Source organism: Nyctibius grandis, chromosome 12, assembly GCF_013368605.1.
Source record: "Nyctibius grandis isolate bNycGra1 chromosome 12, bNycGra1.pri, whole genome shotgun sequence".
Classification (NCBI taxonomy): domain Eukaryota; kingdom Metazoa; phylum Chordata; class Aves; order Nyctibiiformes; family Nyctibiidae; genus Nyctibius; species Nyctibius grandis.
Window position 1 is genome coordinate 21,242,391 of NC_090669.1, and position 18,432 is coordinate 21,260,822.

Here is an 18,432-nt window from a genome sequence, read left to right on the forward strand (position 1 = left end):
GAGAGTGGCTTTGTACATTATCTAAATGCCTGGCTTCCCTGAGATGCTTGAGAACGTTCATCCACATGTGTTAACTGAAAAAATGCAGCACATGCAGCTTCGTGCTATCATATGGTTTCTTTTACCATGTTCAGTTTTCTGAGTAGAAGGTCAAAATGTTTCTGCAACTGATATTTGTAAGAGGAGTCAAGTGAATAAATCTTTCTCAGTGTGTTCACACCATTTAGGAGGACGTGCTAAATTTTGTTCCTGAAGTATTTTCCTCTGAAGAAATTAAATGTTGTAGGTGATTCTATATTTCCATATAGGTATGTAGGCATGAATAATAATAACAAATGAATAATACTGACCTAAGAAGTGTTCTCATAGGACATTTCTGGCTCATGCTTTTAATATAAAGCTGTGTTATGGGACATTTGTACATCGTATATTAAAAACAGTGTTTTGGAAGTGAGCCCAAAGAAAAGGAAGGAAGTTTATTTGCCTGCATAAAATTTTTGGTTGCATGTTAACACTAACCACTGTATCTCATGCAAGGAATGCCAAAATCTGCTTTCAATGGAAAATTTTATGTGCTGGAACTGGGAATCATATCCAAAATTCTCAAATTAAAACAACTAATCAACATAATGATAACCATAAGCCATATATGTTGATGGGCTTTTTATTTTCAGTCTCTTAGCAATCAGTATTTTAGAATAAAAATGCAGTAATAAGTGGATATTATGGGCCTGTGCTCATTAGACCATACTCATTGACTGTTGTTGAGATTTATTATTAAAAAGTATTAATCTTTAACCTCCTGGTTTGGACGTTTGGGGAGACCACTGTAGAGATGTAAAACACAGACTCAGGTCTTCAAAACTCACTATCTATGGCCTTATGTTTGTTTTTTTTTGTTGTGGTTAAGCTGAAAACTCAATTTTTGTCCCAAGTTCCACTAAGCTGATTTGTGAGTAAATTGTTCCATGGGTACAAAGACACCTGAATTAACTTCTGGGATGTCAGTGTGTGCTATTTGAGCAGGTGGGACTAGCGTGGTACAGACACTCCTGGGCTGGTTCTGCAGGAGCCACCTTGGTACTTTGGATTGGGCACCCCAGCTAGCTCACTTAGCTGGGGTTGAGCTGGCTGCCTTTGGCACAGGAGTCTCCAGGATTTCCCCAGGAGTTTTTATGCCACCTGGGTCTCCCACTGTACAGGCTATCTAAGTCCCTTAGATAGCAAACAGGTGGCTGCATGTCCTTATAAAAATATCTTTGGTCCTGAAAATGATCGAGGTCTGCTGAGGCATCTTGGCACGTCATTGGCAGGACTGTATAGACTGTGCAGCCAAAAGTAGAGCACGGGCAATAACATTAACAGCTGCCTTTGGTAACGGTATGTGAAAATGTTCCCATGGATTCAGTGTCTTTTTGTTAATTTTCTTTCAAATATTGCTCTTACTCAGAATGCCATTGGCATCGTTTTCTGGGAGGCTGTAAAAATGTTAGATGAATTCACCACTACGTTCGCATCCACTGTGAAAAAGTTCTTGGAAAAACAGACCCCTTTTCAGAATCAGGTGGTCCTTTGAAAAACTAATTTGCATTCCATGATCAGGTGGGAGTGGAATTTCACCTGAAGAAAAAGAGGAGATATGAGGAAAAATGAGAGAGGGGATCGAGAGGCTGAATGAGCATATAGGGAAAGGAAAGAGAAAAAAAGATGCAAGGAAAAAATGTAGATTCACACATGTTTAAAAAGGTAACTTCTGCCTGACAGGGCTGTAATTCCACCGCTCTGCTCAGGTAACTTCATGAACTGCTCAGACTTTGCCTTTGTGGTTTGACATCCCTGGAACACCTCAATGGAATTACAGCATCATAATTCACAGGCATCTGTTCCTTATTATATGCACTGTATAGTGCACATAGCAGGATTCCTGCTGCCAGCTAGCAGGAAAGAGAAGTAATATTTCACAGCTCTGAAGTAAAAGAGGTCTGTATTTCACAGTTATGACAACATAGCTGTCAAATGTGGCTTTTTAAAGTGTTACATATGAACCCAGACAGTTTTTATGGTAACATTTGTTTCAGGGGGCAATTTAAGGTGAGCCTTGAACGGTCTGGAATTCAGCTACTTGAGAAACTGTCTCTCCCACTATTGTTAGGTATAGCTGTTAAGATCAGCTTCTAGGTGCTGTGTGTCAGGTCTCCACCCGGCTGTGGTTGCTGCTGTGTGCAGAATACCTGCTTTTGGTTTCACTGAGTAATATTTTGCTCCATGTCAGTTCACATATAACAGGCATTTGAGTTGTTTATCTGTTGGGTGGAATATAGTAGCTGCTTCTCACAAAAGATATAATGAAAAAAAAGGCTCTTAAAAGATTGTGAATGGCTACTGTGTTGTGACATGGTGGTGTCAGGGCAACGGTTGGACTCGATGATCCCAGAGGTCTCTTCCAACCTGGTTGATTCTGTGATTCTGTGTGTGATTCTGTGAAGGATACAAGGATATGCAGTGTAGTTTCTTGTATAACGTCCTCTGAGCTGTTCCGAGAAGCTCTGGCTGTGGCTGCACTCACTCAGCGCACGACTATATGACTTCTATTCCACAAGCTATAATTATTTAGTTTGATTAGGAGATGTAGTGGAGCATGGGTCTGTGACTAGCCAGGTTAGGTCACTGAGGATATTAAACTAAGGGTATCAGCTTCTCTGATAGTTCAAATACAACACTGGTGTCACGCACATTAAGTAGGAGAGCACTTTCATTTCACATCTTGTAAACAAGCATTTCAGATTGTGCCATGGGAGGGGAAAATTTACACACACACCCCTTTTACCAGATTAAATATGATAAACCTGAGCTAATTATGGAAGTACTTAAACCCACTGATTCTTAGCTAAATGATGGCAATTTCCTAGGGAAGTTTTAGGGCTTAGCCTAGAAGGTATTCCCGTAGTCTTCAGAAAGCACTTCTTTTTAAGATGCACTATTGCCTTGAGTAGACGCGTAGTATCACAGTGTCTGCCATGCAGCTGAGCTGTTCTGAAAACATCATTAAGTGGTTTAAATATGATTTCAATGTCCTGAGTGTTTATGAATGAACACCACGTTCCCTGTATGAACTCATTCCAGAGTTTGGTAAGGTTTTTCCACTCCTGAACGTGTGATTGTAGTATTTCATATTAAAATTGTGACCAAGAGGTGCAACAAAAAAAAAGGCTCAAATCCAAAAGCCTTGTATTTGATTGGCTTGAAGTAATATTTTTCATCAGCTGTCTCTAGGGGCTGATAATGGCAAGATAGCTTTCTGTTATGTCGTAGTATACTCATACGTGTTTCAATCAGCACAAATTTATTGGCACTTTCTTCAAGTGTTGCAAAGGAGCACCGTTCTTTTATGTGTTACAGAATATTTTCTTAAATGCTGGTATGCTGAAAGTCCAGAATGACTTAGTATTTTCTGTTTGGCAGTGAAAATTGTTGAGCATCTCTACATATCATTAAAAATAATATTTTTGTTAGTCCTGAAACAGTCTCAAATCAGCGTGGTCACTGCCCTGCTGGACATCCTCCCCTGTGAATTAGGGGACTTGATTTTCCAGAGCTGCTTTTTAGCATCAATTAATTTGCCTCATTTAAAAAAAAAAAACCATAGCAGCCTGAAACTCACTTGCCTGTGACCTGAGTTTGATTTCTCTGGCTCTGAGGAATCTTGAGGGTGGTTGAACACAGTAACAGGTTGCCCAGAGAAGCTGCAGAGACACCATCTCTGAGACAGTCAAAATCCACATGGACGCAGTTGAAGCAACCGGTTCTGGTTGCCCATGCTTTGAGGAAGGGCATTGGTTTAGATGATCTCCAGAGGTGACTTCCAACCTCATCTATTCTGTGATTTTGTGATTTTTATGAGTTATTGCACAAGTAATAAATAATTCTGAATTATTTAACCTAAAGAGGACTGCTGTTCTTGAGCTTCATTACGTACCTGTTGGACCTATCAAAACTAGTTTTTTTCTGCTTCTTGTGCATAAAAGTTTATGTAGCACGTGGCTTTGATTTGAGTCGTGCAGTTGAAAATGATAACAGATTTCCTCTCCACTCTGTCATATGGAAAAATTAGCTATGCAAATGACATAGGAAAGCAGGAGGCTGAGCCCATAGTCCTTACGTAGCCTTACAAGTTGTTGGTGTTGTAATTCTGTGATAGTGTTCAAGTGTTAAGAGCTCAAGAGGAACTGATCTGCAGACAAAAACATGTCTAAGGAAGCTGGTAGGAAAATAGGAATGACTATCCTCTGTCCTTCACCCCTAAAAATATTGAGATTGTTCTACATTTAGTTGACTGTGCAGTTTTACAGTAGCCACAGGATTTATGGGTTGCATAAAGTTGTTGTAGCGGACTTACATTTAGGCAGAAGTTGGTTTTCCTTATTTTATCTGGCTCTTCTGTTTGAAGCTCTTGCCTTTTGTTGGAATTGAGGTATTAATTGTAGTGGTTTATTCTGCTCTTCTCAGAGCCAACACTTTGGTCCTTAATGTGTGTTTTTCTCCTTTTTTTTTTTTTCCTGACAAGTCGTACACATGGCTGCCATGATAATTTAGCTAGATAGTCCTCCTAAAAACGTTAGCAGTCCGTGGAGCGGAGGCAGTAGGAAATGAGGTTTTTGGGAGGAGGATTAATTGAAGAGTGCCTGCTCCCTTTCTTTTAATTTCTCTTCAGATTGTTAAAGCTGTTATCACAGTTTTCCATGTTGGAATTTTTAATTAGTTCTATGACTTTGGGATTTATATGCAGTTTTAGACTGAAGCGCTCAGCCTATGCCGAGATGTCACATATAAAAATGGATGTGCAGCCAAACCTTCAGAGCTGTTCTGCAAAACTGGAGGCATTTAGCACTGGATGAGTCAGGTTGACATGATGGTTTACAGTGTACAGTTTTATTTCTGTTAATTGTTCAGTAATGATGTTTTTCCTGCTTTTTGTTTTTGAGGACTACTTTGCTACATCTGGCCGTTAACCTTTCCTTGCTAAAACTACACATCAAGGAAGCAAGAAAATACGTCCTAGTTTGTAAGCAGAAGTGTGAGGCTGGTAGGCCTGTACACTAGGAAAACAATTTTGAATAACCCCACATAAGGAGACTAAGCATGAATCCCCTCTGCTACAGAATCTGTACCTCCTACATGGCCTTCCAAAATGAGAAGCCAGATGCTCAACTGATAAATATGAAGTAGAATAGGAAAGAATTAGAAAATGCCAAGGGTTTTGCCTTTGAAGTGAGGAATTTTAAAACTGATCTTAGTTGAGAATTAAACACACATATTCTTGAATCACTTACAAATTACATTTGTCTGACAAATCTAATCTTGCTCGGCAATGTCCGAGGAAGATTAGCTTCAAGAAATGTCAACTGCAGTAACAGTGGGCGTGATTTTGCCAACTCTTGAACGTTCGTCTGAGAAGACAGACTCACTTAGGCCAGATTTTCTTTGACTCATAAGCACATGCAGTAAACAAATGGAAAATATAAAAGGTCCAATTTCAACTTGGGAGGAAGGAATATTTCAGCAGTCATGGGTTTTTTCCCCTGTATCACAACTTAAATCACCTGCGGGATGGTCAATGCAGCATCCTCCATTCTGTGGGTGGCTCCGAAGCTGTTCCATCTCGTGGAGGGTGCGTTGGGAATGCCGTGGATAACGTGCTCAGGAGCAGCACTGCATAAGCTGTTCAGCTCATGTCAAAGTACCCCTTTGTAACTAGTGCAACGGAAAATCTCAAAGCAAGAGTTCAGCTGTATAGCTTCTCGGTGCCAGGGATTCTCTAATATATCAAAGTTGTAAATGTGAGGCTAGATAGTTTACACGATAGTGATTTATAACTGTTGACATATCCTCTATTCAAGCTGTGTGCTATTCATGTTTGTGTTTGTTTTTAATGGGGAATGTTTAAAAATGGATAAATATTACGTTTGTCTGGTCAGAGATTTAGAGGGGAAAAACAATACTTATAAAGGATGTTTTGTTTTTAGACACCATTGAATCCTCTCTCTTCTTTTTTCCTAAGAAGAAAAAAACCCCAACAAAATCCAACAAAAAAAAAAAAAGAAAGAAAACCCAACTGTGGTTGTTGCAGTGAAGCCAAACTGAAATCTATTTATAAGTGACCATGCGAGATGTGGTGTGATTGCATGCAGGCTGTGTCTCCTGTTCCCACCTCTGAAAAGCACAATAATTTCTGGCGTCTGTGAAGCAAAACATGGTTTACAAATAAAAGCTTTTGGGCTTTACAGTTAAAAATGTATTTCAATATGTGCATATAATATATATGTAAATATTTATTTTTATCTTCTACAGCTCTTATTTCTTCGATACTCTTTTATTGCATAACTTAATCAAAATAAATATTCATTATAAATGCATCTTCATGTTTTCTCAAGCACAGCATTGCAGTTTGTGTAATGGTAAGTGTAAGCTACGGGGAAAGTACTGCTAGGTTATTAAATCTGTAAGTGAAACCCATGTCTTACTTCGCCTGTGTCCCAAGTCCAGTTTCGCTGTTTATGTGTATTTACATTTACACTATATATGTTTGAGCATATGAAGTTATGTATTTATGCATATGTGTGTACACATGCACACATCTAAATGAAGGAATATGTATTTGGACGCTGTGGTTTGACTAGAAGTTGAGTTGTAACTCATTCAGCTGTTGCATTGCGTGGTGGGGGATGAGGAAGCATGACAGAAAGCCAAAATCACGATGGAAAAGAGCTAGTGGTAGCCTATAAGAAGCAAGATGAGTAACAGTGGGCATTCCTAGCCATTTAGCATCCTAACAAAATGCTATTTGTAAAATAAAAATTGCAGACAATTGCATAAAATATTATTAGGAATGAAGTAATGGGAATGAGAGAAAAAGTGAAAGACAAAGAGGCTTAGGTAAACGATCTTTCTAGAATATCTGTTACTTTCAGTGACCACGACAAAGCCACTGGCCATGGAAAGCATGATCTAGTATCAGAATTTGAACAAACTGCATTTTTATTTGGTTGATGGTACAGGACTTTCCTGCCAGTTGTGATTTGTTAATCCCATCCGGAGTTCTGTACAGCAGACTTGCATTGTACAGCAGTGCAGGAAATATGGAATCGCACAGTAAGCAACAGGACTATTTAAGAAATCATAAATTTTCTGTAGTTACCTACTAGTCAAATGTCAGGTATTGAAGATGTGTGTCCAGCAGACAGCAAAAACATGTACTTGTTATGTCTTGCTCAGTTACTGCATAACTGTTCTGGTTGTAGTTATGTATTTGCAGATTGGTAACATAATTAGAGCTGTCTAGTTGAATTGTTAAGCAACGAAACTTTTCAACAAATAAGTAAACACTAGCTTAGTGGTTTCGAATTAGTTTCCAGTTCCCATGTTTAGACTTAAAACTCAGAATTGTTTTCTTCCACAAACATTTGCAGACAGGATGAAAAAAATCCAAATGGATGATTTTATTAAAGAACTTTTCCATTAAAATATTTGTATGAGTGGATAAAGCTCGTTCTTGCAAAACTAACTTTCTCTTTTCGGTATAAATCTTAAGAGTATTAAGTAGAGTTATTAAAATTTCATGAAACATGGCTTCCTGCTGTGTTGGTTCAAAAAAAACCAACCATCAACTAAAAAAATCAAACTATATCAGTCATCAATCATCTCTGGCAGGCTGAGGCCCATCTAGTGCTTATTTAAGCAATACAGAAAATCTCTTAAGGAAATGATCTACAATGGAAGTAGAGTGACACTGTTTCTTAAATATTTTCAGTATAGTTTCCGGTACTTGGACAGCTCGAAAGCCCTATAGGATTGAATGTTACTGCGTGTGAGATGTTAATGTGTTTTACATTATCTTGTAGCATGAAAGCCAGTGTCAGAGCAATAAATAATTGAGCAAAATTGTAAAACACTTAACACTTCAGAGTTTTCATTCAACGTATTTTTGTGGCATAGCAAAAGAAAAGTGTTAAACTTGTTTACAGGAATACTGTATGTAAAAAGTGTTTCTTCAAATACATTATTCTAAAAGCCCTTTATGACAGCCGTGTTCTCCAGGATGTCTCAAATTAAAAAAAAAAAAGAAAACTAGGACTGATGCTGAATCTTAGTATGATATTGGGACATTTTAAGGTTTTTCCTAGCAGTGTGTACTTGAACTTGTCACACGTGCTGCAAAAGTGTCATTGATCGATAGCCCCAGGTTTTTTTTCCCTGATTTCTAAAAGGATATGTGGTATCTCATGATACATTTACCTGCTAGTGGTGTCTTAATCTGTAGGAAGAACCATACATAGCATTAGGCTCTGGTCCATTGTATTCCACTTCACCCTGTCAGTACAGAATTATTGACATTGTTAGTCTGTCAGTATCACTGACACCAAATGCATAAAAAAGTCATGTTTCAAAAAAAAAAAGTATTTGAATGCTTTTATGCTAAAAAAAAAAATCAATAATTTGAGTTCTTTTTATTTGCCTTTTACCTCTCACATTTAGAAGAATCCTTTCCCTCAGCTGGAAGACCTGGCAATGAATCTATGATGTATCTACTTCTAATGCAAGTTGTTTTCCTCTTGAGCTCACGTGATGGTTTTCCTGGGGGCTGTCACTGTTACCCACAGATAACACCCTGGTGTCTGCCTTTTTGCAGGGGCATTTTCAGGTCTGCCTTTGCAGTGGGAGGTAGTGTTTAAATCCACCTAAGTCAAGAGATCAACCTGCCATTGTGAGGTTAAAAAAAAAAATTCATTCCAGTTATGTGTGTCAGTATGAATTATAGATGATGGATCTTGAAAAATAATTGAGACATATCCTTTATTTATGTGATAACTTCAGTTTACAGGATGGGTTTTCGAATGTGTCCTTGTGGTGGAGGTGGCAGGAATAGTTCTCAGCTACGCAAGTGCACAAAAGAAATTGTTGAACTGCTTAGGAAGTGTGGGGGGTTTTGCTGTGAGTTGACTTTTACAGTTGCAGAATCTTTAATCTAGATTCAGAAGACTCTTTTTAAATGTATGCTTTCTCAGAGACCTTTGGAACCCCTTTGGAATTTGTACTAAATCTATAAGTGAGCAATGAACATGTAAGAATACTAACATATAAATGGTCTGCGTCTGCTTACTGCCTGTGTGTGTTTTCCACAGTTTTTAAGTATGCATCGTTGCATGGCCACTGACATGAGATATACACATATAACAAGGATTTTTTGGTCTCTTTTTCAGAGGGTTCGCAGAGTTCAGTTTCAGCTTCTAATGAGATCCAGCAGAACCAACCCCAGGCACTACACTACGCACTCGCCAATGCTCAGCAGGTTCAGATCCACCAAATAGGAGAAGACGGACAAGTCCAAGTAGTATGTACTCAACTTTTTCTAAATTATTCCATTTAAACAATCTAGATTATTGCAAACTTTGCTTCAGTTGAAATTTATTTTTTTTATTTTAAAAAAGTGGCCTGTCATCGCTTCTTAAGCATGATTTTCAGAAAGTAAACATTGAAGGCTTGTGAAAAAATTTTTGGAGTTATTTTGCAAAAATCTCCATGCAGGATTTGCTCACACAGTTGTTACAAATAAATGCACATTCATTGCTGTATATAGAATTGACAAGTCTCTGCCTGGCCATTTGCTTGCACTTGCCATTATAATAATAGCAGACCTACTAAGCGTATGATTTACACTGCAGAGGTAGTTCTAGCTATGACTTTCAAAACAAGAATGCATTTGTTTATTTTCATTTAAATCCTGCATTCTCAGGCATTTTTGAACATCTGTTAGCTGAATCCTTTACATGTGTATTCGTTTAGATACATGTATATAAGTAGAAGTTATAAATATTGACATTTTTTAAGCCTGAGACTCCGACCATAACTCAGGCCATGATTATTTTTATGTATGGTTTTAGTGTACTCTGAAAAAACTCACCTTGGCTTTAGTTCCTGTGTGCCACAGTTTGACTACAAGGATTGTTTTAAATTCAAATTTAAAAAACAAGAACAACAACATAATGAAATAATGGATTGTGTGGCATTTCTGATGTGCACCGTTCAGAAATAGTGAATTATATCTGCACACCACAAAGAAGAGTCTGAAGTAGGATAATGAAGCATCTTTGGTAGATATTTATAGTATTCTCTCCCCAAGTAAGAGAGGCAGTGCAAGGAGAAGGAGCAAATGTGCCCAATTGAATAATTTACACATAAAGAATGAAAACTCTCTATCAACACAGGGAATACTCAAGTCTGGTCATGCAGAGCTGCAAATAGTCAACATGGAAATGGTGAAGTTGCTCAAAAATATGACGAAGAAAAAAGGGCTATGAAGGACAGATGCTTTTGGAATGGTATCAAAAAAGACATGTAAGACCTGCTGAAGGTTTACTGGAGTAACAGTAGAATAATCAGAGGAGAAAAGTGTCATGGAAATTGGGGGAGAATTTCAAGATGTGCGGCAGAGTGTTGAAGGCAACTGGCAGAGCTGTAAGCATTGCTTAAAAAGAGGACTTAAATATTAGCCAGAATATTTTTTATGGAGTGCATGGAAGTGGAAGGGGTTTGAGATGAAAGTGATTGAGAGGAACTCCAGACAGCAACTGTAAGAGTTGTGGAGAGGAGACTGCAGTAGAGAGCACGTTTTTCCAAAGTGAAGGATGTTGCTTATAAAGTAAGAGAAAAGAAAGAGCTGGAGTGTGGGTAGGAACTGCTGGTAGGAACCAGCAGCTGCGAGATTCACACAGGGTTGGAAAGTCCAGGCCACCCCTTTCCTTTTCCCAAAGGCCTTGCTCTTTCCTGTGCTGTACCTGGATACCATATGACTTCAATGGAAGTTGAGGAGCTAATCCTGGAGAGTGCTGAATGGGACTAGGTCCTAAATGCTTTGAGTTACTCTTCTCAAACTTGGAAGAGGACTAAAGAGAAGTTCAATAAATTAACTTGCAGACTTTTTTCCTCTCCTGTCAGCTGAGAGCATCCTGAGTGAAATAATGCTCTTTCTGCAGGAACTGGGTGCAAAGGTTCCGTTTCCACTTCACTTTTGCCATAACTTTACAGTATTATCATGTGAATTTCTTTGTCTCTGTATATTGTAAAGAGCATATCTTCTTAACTGCTGTATAGATCTTTTTATGAGATTTAATTGATGACCGAAAAGTATCATTCAAGTCTTGAAAGACAAGGTAGCAGGTAAAATTATATGAAGTACATGGATATAATAGACAAAGTGATTATGTTTATAGATGTAGGTGATGAAAGTTTGCCTCATTAAAGATCTGGACCTGTCAACTATCCTTTAAATAGATTGTGGAATCCGGGAAAAAATCCACTACAACCAACAACCACTATCTAAACGTTGTCATAATTTGTCCAACGTGTAGAGGGGTCCTAGGTTGGGACGGATGAAAATAGTATTGCTTTTTCAGTTCTAGGGAATGATACATATAGATCAGGCTAAGAGTCATTAGTAAAGTGGTAGTTATTCATACTACATATGTTTTTAAAAAATCAGTATTGAATTGAATTTGTGAACAAACTAAAAGGACTGTCCTTGAAGGCCAGCTCTGTATCTGCAAAAGATGAGTGAGCAGTTCTTTTTTGGAATGCTGTGTGATACAAAGGTGAGTAAAGTCACCTCCTCACCCCTCCTTATAGTCAGAAAGAATTGCTTATATTTGAAAACACTATAAATGGATCTTTTAAATGTTCAGTGCTTTTTCCTGGGAGCCCTGAGAGCTTCATGTTAAGGAGGGAAAGTGATTCTAATCTCAAATGGACTGGGCTGTGCTCTAATTTTATATACAGTCCCTATTGTCAGAGTGATACTTTCAGTATGTTTTTTCTCTCTATAAATAGACAGTTTCCTTCCAAAGGAAATGAAACTGTTTGAAATAGAGGGATCTGTGTTTCTTTGAAAATCACATGCAATTGTTCTTGTGTTATAAAATAAGAAGAGCCTTTGACAGAATTCCAAATGATTATCTTTAATCTCTGTCTCATGCAGGCATATTAAAATGAACACAAAGCCTTATAAACCCTGAAGTAGGTTATTTAGAATCCAATCTCCCTTCAGGTAAATCACAGTAGCAAAGACTTTGCTGGGCTAGTCAGGATGCATAAGGAATTCCGTCCACTCTCTTATCCATGTTTTGATCAAATAGTAGGCTTGGTACCATCCTGAAGTGCTGGGTATGGCCAGCAATACAAAGTATTAACATTATTAAAACTGTTAGGGCAGATTCTCCACTAACATAAACCAGTGTAACTGCATTCAAATTAATGCCTTCATGCCAATTTATAGCAGCTGGAGGGTCTGTAGCATGGTATGTGCTTCACCATAACTATGTGGATGTACAAAGATATATGGATACTTAACAGATACCTTTCAAAACCTCACTCTTAGTGAGTAGTTAGTCTTGGCATAGCTGTTTTAAGAACTAAGTTTCCAATGTCTTTAAATGGGATTAATGTTTCAGGCACAGTGCTAATTGACCAGAGCAAGTTAGTCCCATGCTTTGTGTATCAGTCAAAAATGCAGATACTTTGTCTATAGAGAAATGCACTACATCAATGTTATTATTATGCCTGTTTTCTTTCCTCTCACGTGAAAACGCACCATTCTTTCTTCAAAGTTACTCTGCTTATACTTTGCATAAAAAAGATGGGGAAATATGGATGCACTTTATTTTTTTTAAAGCTATCTTTAATGGTTTTCATTGAATAAGCATTTTGCTTCTATACTTTAAGCTGTATTGAATCCATGGTAATAGCTTCTTCCTCTAGTTTTGATTTTCTTCTGATGCTCCTTGGTGTTTTTTTTTTTTTGTTGCGGATCCCACAGGGCCATCTCCACATAGCCCAGGTTCCTCAAGGCGAGCAAGTCCAAATCACGCAGGACAGCGAGGTGAGCCAAACCTTTGGGTGCCCGTGGAGCAAAAGCTGGCAGGAGTGAATTTAGGGCCTGGTTCTAAAACAGTAGCTTTGAGATCTGCTACAACGCCCTGCAGAGACCAGTGCAGGTAGAAGGGAGAGCATGTGGTGGAACCAGGATGAAATGTGCTTTATGGCAGTAAATGCAATATGATATTTCTGTCTCTGTGTTTTGGGTTTTTTTCCTTCCCTTGACGAGCCAAGACAGCTCTGTGTGTGTGTTACACTAATGATCGCTGTATATGGCTGATGTCTTTGTTGGAAATTTACTATTTAGAGTATTATGGGAAACCAGCTTAGGTGCTTGCACTGCCATTGAGAAATGAAATTATTTTAGTTAGGTTTATGAACTAAATGTGCTCAGAATACAATTGTGGGAACTGTAGAACAGGAGTTGGAGAACGCCTCAGACGCCAGCTAGTAAAGATATATTGCAGAATGAAGTGAACTTACCGTCATTACTGATCAAGTAATCTGGCACTGCAGTATTTGCACTTCATAATTTTTTCCATAAAAATACTACGGTAGAATGGAAATGGATAAATCCAGTACTAAACCCTCCAGTTTTGACTTTTTTTTTTCCCCACTCAGGCAAAACAGCCATTAAAGCCAGCTGAATTTACCCGAGAGTGTTGCTGTTGGTTATTTAAGAATGTATAGAGAGTCCTAACTGCTAAGAGTGCTGTTAGATTTCTTGTGCCCTTAGTTTGTTTACACGAAGAAGCAATAGCGAAATAAGGTTAAACATAAATGCAGACTACAATTTTCACCTGTATGATTTCCCTGTAGAGTTTTTTTACTCAGTGTTAAGTGTGTCTGCTTGTGGGTTGGTTTAATCCATTTCCAAAGTACCCTAAGTCACATCTCATAAACCCACTTTTGGTCTGGAGGAATATGTTAACACAGGGAGCTATTGTAGAATAAATATTATTGTAAATATTATATAATTATTATAGTTAAAGGCAGTCTCCTTTGAAGAGCTTGTGAGACCTAGAGAGAAATAAGAAAGGATCAAAATGTTCTGGGTCTAAAGGAATGCATAGTGTGCTGCAATAAAGCTGAAGCAGTTCTTGGGTAAAAAGAACTGAAAAAATTATGATTCAACAGGTACTAGTTGTGATCAAACCTGAGGTTCACGCACATGCCAGTGTCCAGTGGCTTCATCCAAAGTTCCCGTATGTGAGACTTAAAGGACTACATTTGTCTGGGACAGATGAAAACATCTGGTTTTAAATTTATTACAATGTACACAGCTTCAAATAAGAGGAAGTGCTGCCAGTAAGAGAAAATGCAGAAAACATGCAAATCAAAGAGCTGATATTTTTTCCTCAAAGAAATGTGCTATTTCACTGCAAGTCTCTGTGTTTGGGAAGCTGTTTTTTCTTAGTCGAAGCGTACTTTTGAAACGACATATCTGAGCAGATGAATAAAGACTGCTTTCCTTTTTAGGCTTTGTAGCTACACTTTCCTTTAAAATACTTCACATTATTGAAAATTTTTTTGTAACAGATGTAACTTCTGTAATAGAACTATGTTGGTCTTTGGTATTGAATTTTGATAAAATAAAATCTGTTAGCACAGGCAGTAACTTTGTAACAACAAATAGTAAATAGCACTCCATATATGTAAGTGTTACACTGCTAATTCTAGTTTAGTAAGGGTTTGACTTAAATTTGCAGTTTTATATAAATAAGGAAAAAGAAAAATCTTACCTCAAAAGCCATAGAAGCAAACTTTGCATAACAATACTGTGCGCTCTACAGTAACCTTCAAAAAGCAGAACATGCTGGTGCTGAAAAACCTCCTTGCTTTTTAGTCCGTTTATCCTCTGTGGTTGAAGTGCTGACCATTGAATTGTAGCTGGATTGCCAAAATAACCCTCAGCAGAATTGCCTAAATCAATAGATTTCCATAATAGTGAGGTTGTTTAATAACGAGATGAGAAACAGACCTTTTTCAGGACAGAGCAACTTTTTAAATTCCAAAGTTGGGTTTATTGTCAATGCTCTTATTTTACAGGGAAACCTGCAGATACATCAAGTTCATGTGGGTCAAGATGGGCAGGTAGGAACAGAACTGAGATTTAAACAGCGTTTTACTTTGGTCTTTAAAATTAATGTGGCAGTTGGAATGATCTCACATTATTAGTGGCTGTTTTGAAGAACAAAATCTGTTCTGGTCTTTCTGTTTAAATAAATAACTTGCGAACTGATAAAACATAAGCTAAGTATTTTGTCTGTGGACTCCAAGTATTTGACCAAGCTTATTTCATTACTCCTGCAAGATACTTTATCCCTGTGTTTTATACCTTCTCATCTTTGGCCTCTTCACTCCTACATTTACTAACTGAGTTGGTTATGTTGTGTACAGTATGTTCTTTTCTGTGTTCTCCACTGTCGCCGTGGCCAGATGTGGACTGCAGTCTATGCAAACCGAAGAACGTTTATTGCTGAGGTTTAAGCAGCTATTTTTTCATTATGTGGCTGTCTTGGGAGAAACAGATCTTTCACATCTGCTTTTGTTCTTTTTGATAAGACGGCTTTATTAGGTGCTTATGCATACATGAGGTAAGAAAAAGAAGCTTTTATTTGGAGTGATGAATCAATAAGTGATTAAATTAGCAGAATTTCCATGTCAGGTGTCAGCAAAATTGCTACCATTTGATCTCAGACACACTTTACTAAAATGTGGAGCTATATTAAAATATCCACAGCACAAAAGTATTCCTGTAAGCAGCTTTCTAGCCAGGCGACTTGAATAAATGTGTTATGAATTTTTTTTGTTCCTGTTAAATATTAATAAGTTGTGAGACATATGGCTAGAACTTGAATACTGCCCTGAATTGAAAAGGCTGACATCATGAAGGTTCTTGAACTCAAAGGCCTTGAGAAGCTACGAGTACTCTGAACTTTTGACCACATACAGTATTTGTGAGGAGAAGCAATCTAACTTGTATTTAAAAAATAAAAATAAAAGCAACACTTTAAGTGTTCTTTACTGAGACTTTAATCTGAAGTACTTTTGCAGAAGTGAGACTAGGAAAGGTGATTTTTTGGAGATGTGTCAGAACCTTTGTTTTAGTACTTACTGTTCTTTTTTCCTTTGTGAAATTCTGCTGTCCAAATTACATCTTCTTAGAAGACTAATATTGGAAAGTGTTATGTCTATCTGAGTGGTGTGTAGATTAAATTACAATTTTTTTTTAAATTATAGCCTAGTAACGTTATTTTTCCCCTTGAAGTATTATTCATAACAAATATTCCACAAATTGCATCTCTCTCTTAAACAGAACCAGAGAATGTAGTTTAAAACGTTGTTGTGAGTTCATGCTGCTTTTAAGGGAAATGCTTGGATGACCATATTTCCCTGAAACCCCCTGTGTTAGGCAGGGAGAGGAGAGTCCTTTCGTACAACAGTAGCATTCAGCCATGTCTCATGCTAAAATAGTCCTGGAGTAAAAAAACCTGTAAACTCTAGAGTAGTAAAAAACTTCCAAACTCTAAATGTCCATAAGTGGAGCCTGAGCAGTTGCATTAGTACGTGCAGAATAAGGCTACACTGGAAGAAAGGTGTTCTAAAGTATGTGTTTGTAAATGTGTGCATACATGAGTCTGCATATGTATGGATACATGATATATGTTTGTTGAAGTGTGTGAGAGCACACACAAAATAGGGAAGAAAAGCATGATTTAATTGATTTTTGTTGTTGTTGAAATCAAGACCAGCTTATCTAGATAAAGGCATCTGTGCTATATGTATGTCATATTTGGGGTAATCTTGGTTCCTCCTAAGTGGTTGTGGCTGCACATGTGTATGTAGGAAACCAGTTTAGCATCCAATTTTTGTTTTTTTAACTGACTGTACTCTGGGCCTTGCTTTTAAACTTTCCTTGAAAACAAATGGTGAAATGCTGGGTTTTGGTTTTTTTTTCTTCATGAATTCAGCTGCATTTTGGTGCAAAGGAGTAACTGCTGTCTCTTCAGAATCAACAGCCAGGCGTTGTCACGCTTCAGCTGGCATCTGTGCAAATTCACAGCGTCCTCCAAAAGTATTTCCTTCTTAACTGTTTTCCAGTGGACCAAAAAATAGGAGCAAGCAAATATTTAGGGGATTTTGGTTCTGCATTAGATATCGAAACCTTCATCAGCAGTTTGAGCCACGTGAGCCTGTTTTGCACCGAGGTGGATGAGCAGCACTCACATGATTCCTTGCAACAGCTCTGCGTGTGTGTTGTATGAGGGGGTAGAGGGGACGTCTGGGGCTGAACTGGCTTCTGCTCATCAGCTGATTTGCGTTAAGCGACCATTTTTTGAGCTATTAGCTCATAAAAATTGTGAAGGAAAATGAGTTAAACTAAACTGTGTTTGTGGTTTAAGAATGGAAGTCGAAACGAATACATTTTCCTTGGCGCTTGCAGTGGGATAAGAGCACAAAAACCTGTCATACGATACGGTTCAGTGGTAATGGACGTCGTAACAATCCAGTAGCTTGCAATCATCTGTACAGGACCTGGGATCAAAGAGACTTCTGTAGTTTTCCCACCTGTTCATTACTTTTCAGGAGAGTGGCTTTTACTTCCATGTTTTGAACTTTAATGCCCACTGTCAAGGGACACTGAAGACTATTGATAATAAGGGAAGTGAATAATGTGGCACTTTAAAGACTTCAGTTATTGAGTATTCTTAGCTGACTAATTTATACTTATTAATGGTATTAGAGCTTAGCTTGACTGCTAAATATTCCCTTTGAAAATTCATCTCATGCTGCTGTTTTCCATGTGTTGTACACTTACCAGATGTTAGGTATTCAGATGAGGCTTGGTACAGCCGCCTGATGCAGGCTTTCACTCAGAATCAGGAATAAAAGGATTACAAGAAGCTGAGACTGCAAAGCGTGGAGTTGTTAACTTCATACGAACTAAGGCAAAAAATGGCATATATCTACTGTGAGCTTTTATCAGTAAAATTTCCAAGGTGATAGATACGTTTTAAGCCTCCTAATACTAGTAATAAATACCAGCTTCTCTGCATAATGCTGCCAGTTGCTGATTTTAACTTTTTCCCCCTCCTCTTGAATTGTCTGTCCTGGTAGTTGCACTGAATTTAAATCTTGTTTTTCTGGCATCATTGTTCATGGAACTAACGAAGTCATGCCAAAAAGAACGCTTTCTACCTACACGTGTGTTCTATTAGCTGAAAGTTTCGTATTTCAGTGCACGTTTAATAAAAATACCAAACTGCAAAAATAATTAGACTCCATATTAACTAACGCTTGAAGCTGTGGACCAGTGGGAATTTTTTTGGACTTTGCATTTTATACTTAGGAATTACCAGAAGTTTTCTAATTTGTCTCTTTCTTTCCTCTGATTGCCTGCCCTCCTTTCTCCCTAACTCCATCCTTTTCTTCCTTTGAGCTTCAGTGTTCTGCATCCCAGGAGGTGTTACTGTGTGTCCTGCACGAGACACGCTGATGTAGTGC

General features: G+C 38.0%; 1 protein-coding gene across 2 annotated transcripts in view; it reads left to right on the top strand.

Annotated features, from left to right (window-relative positions):
- Window positions 1–18,432, top strand: part of BANP (BTG3 associated nuclear protein) — a 149,164-nt gene that overhangs the window by 64,888 nt on the left and 65,844 nt on the right. For both annotated transcript variants that reach the window (XM_068411376.1, XM_068411377.1), the window contains 3 exons: window positions 9,258–9,388; window positions 12,866–12,928; window positions 14,974–15,018. In XM_068411376.1, the coding sequence (XP_068267477.1) occupies window positions 9,258–9,388; window positions 12,866–12,928; window positions 14,974–15,018 (239 nt within the window). The remainder of the gene's footprint in view (window positions 1–9,257; window positions 9,389–12,865; window positions 12,929–14,973; window positions 15,019–18,432) is intronic.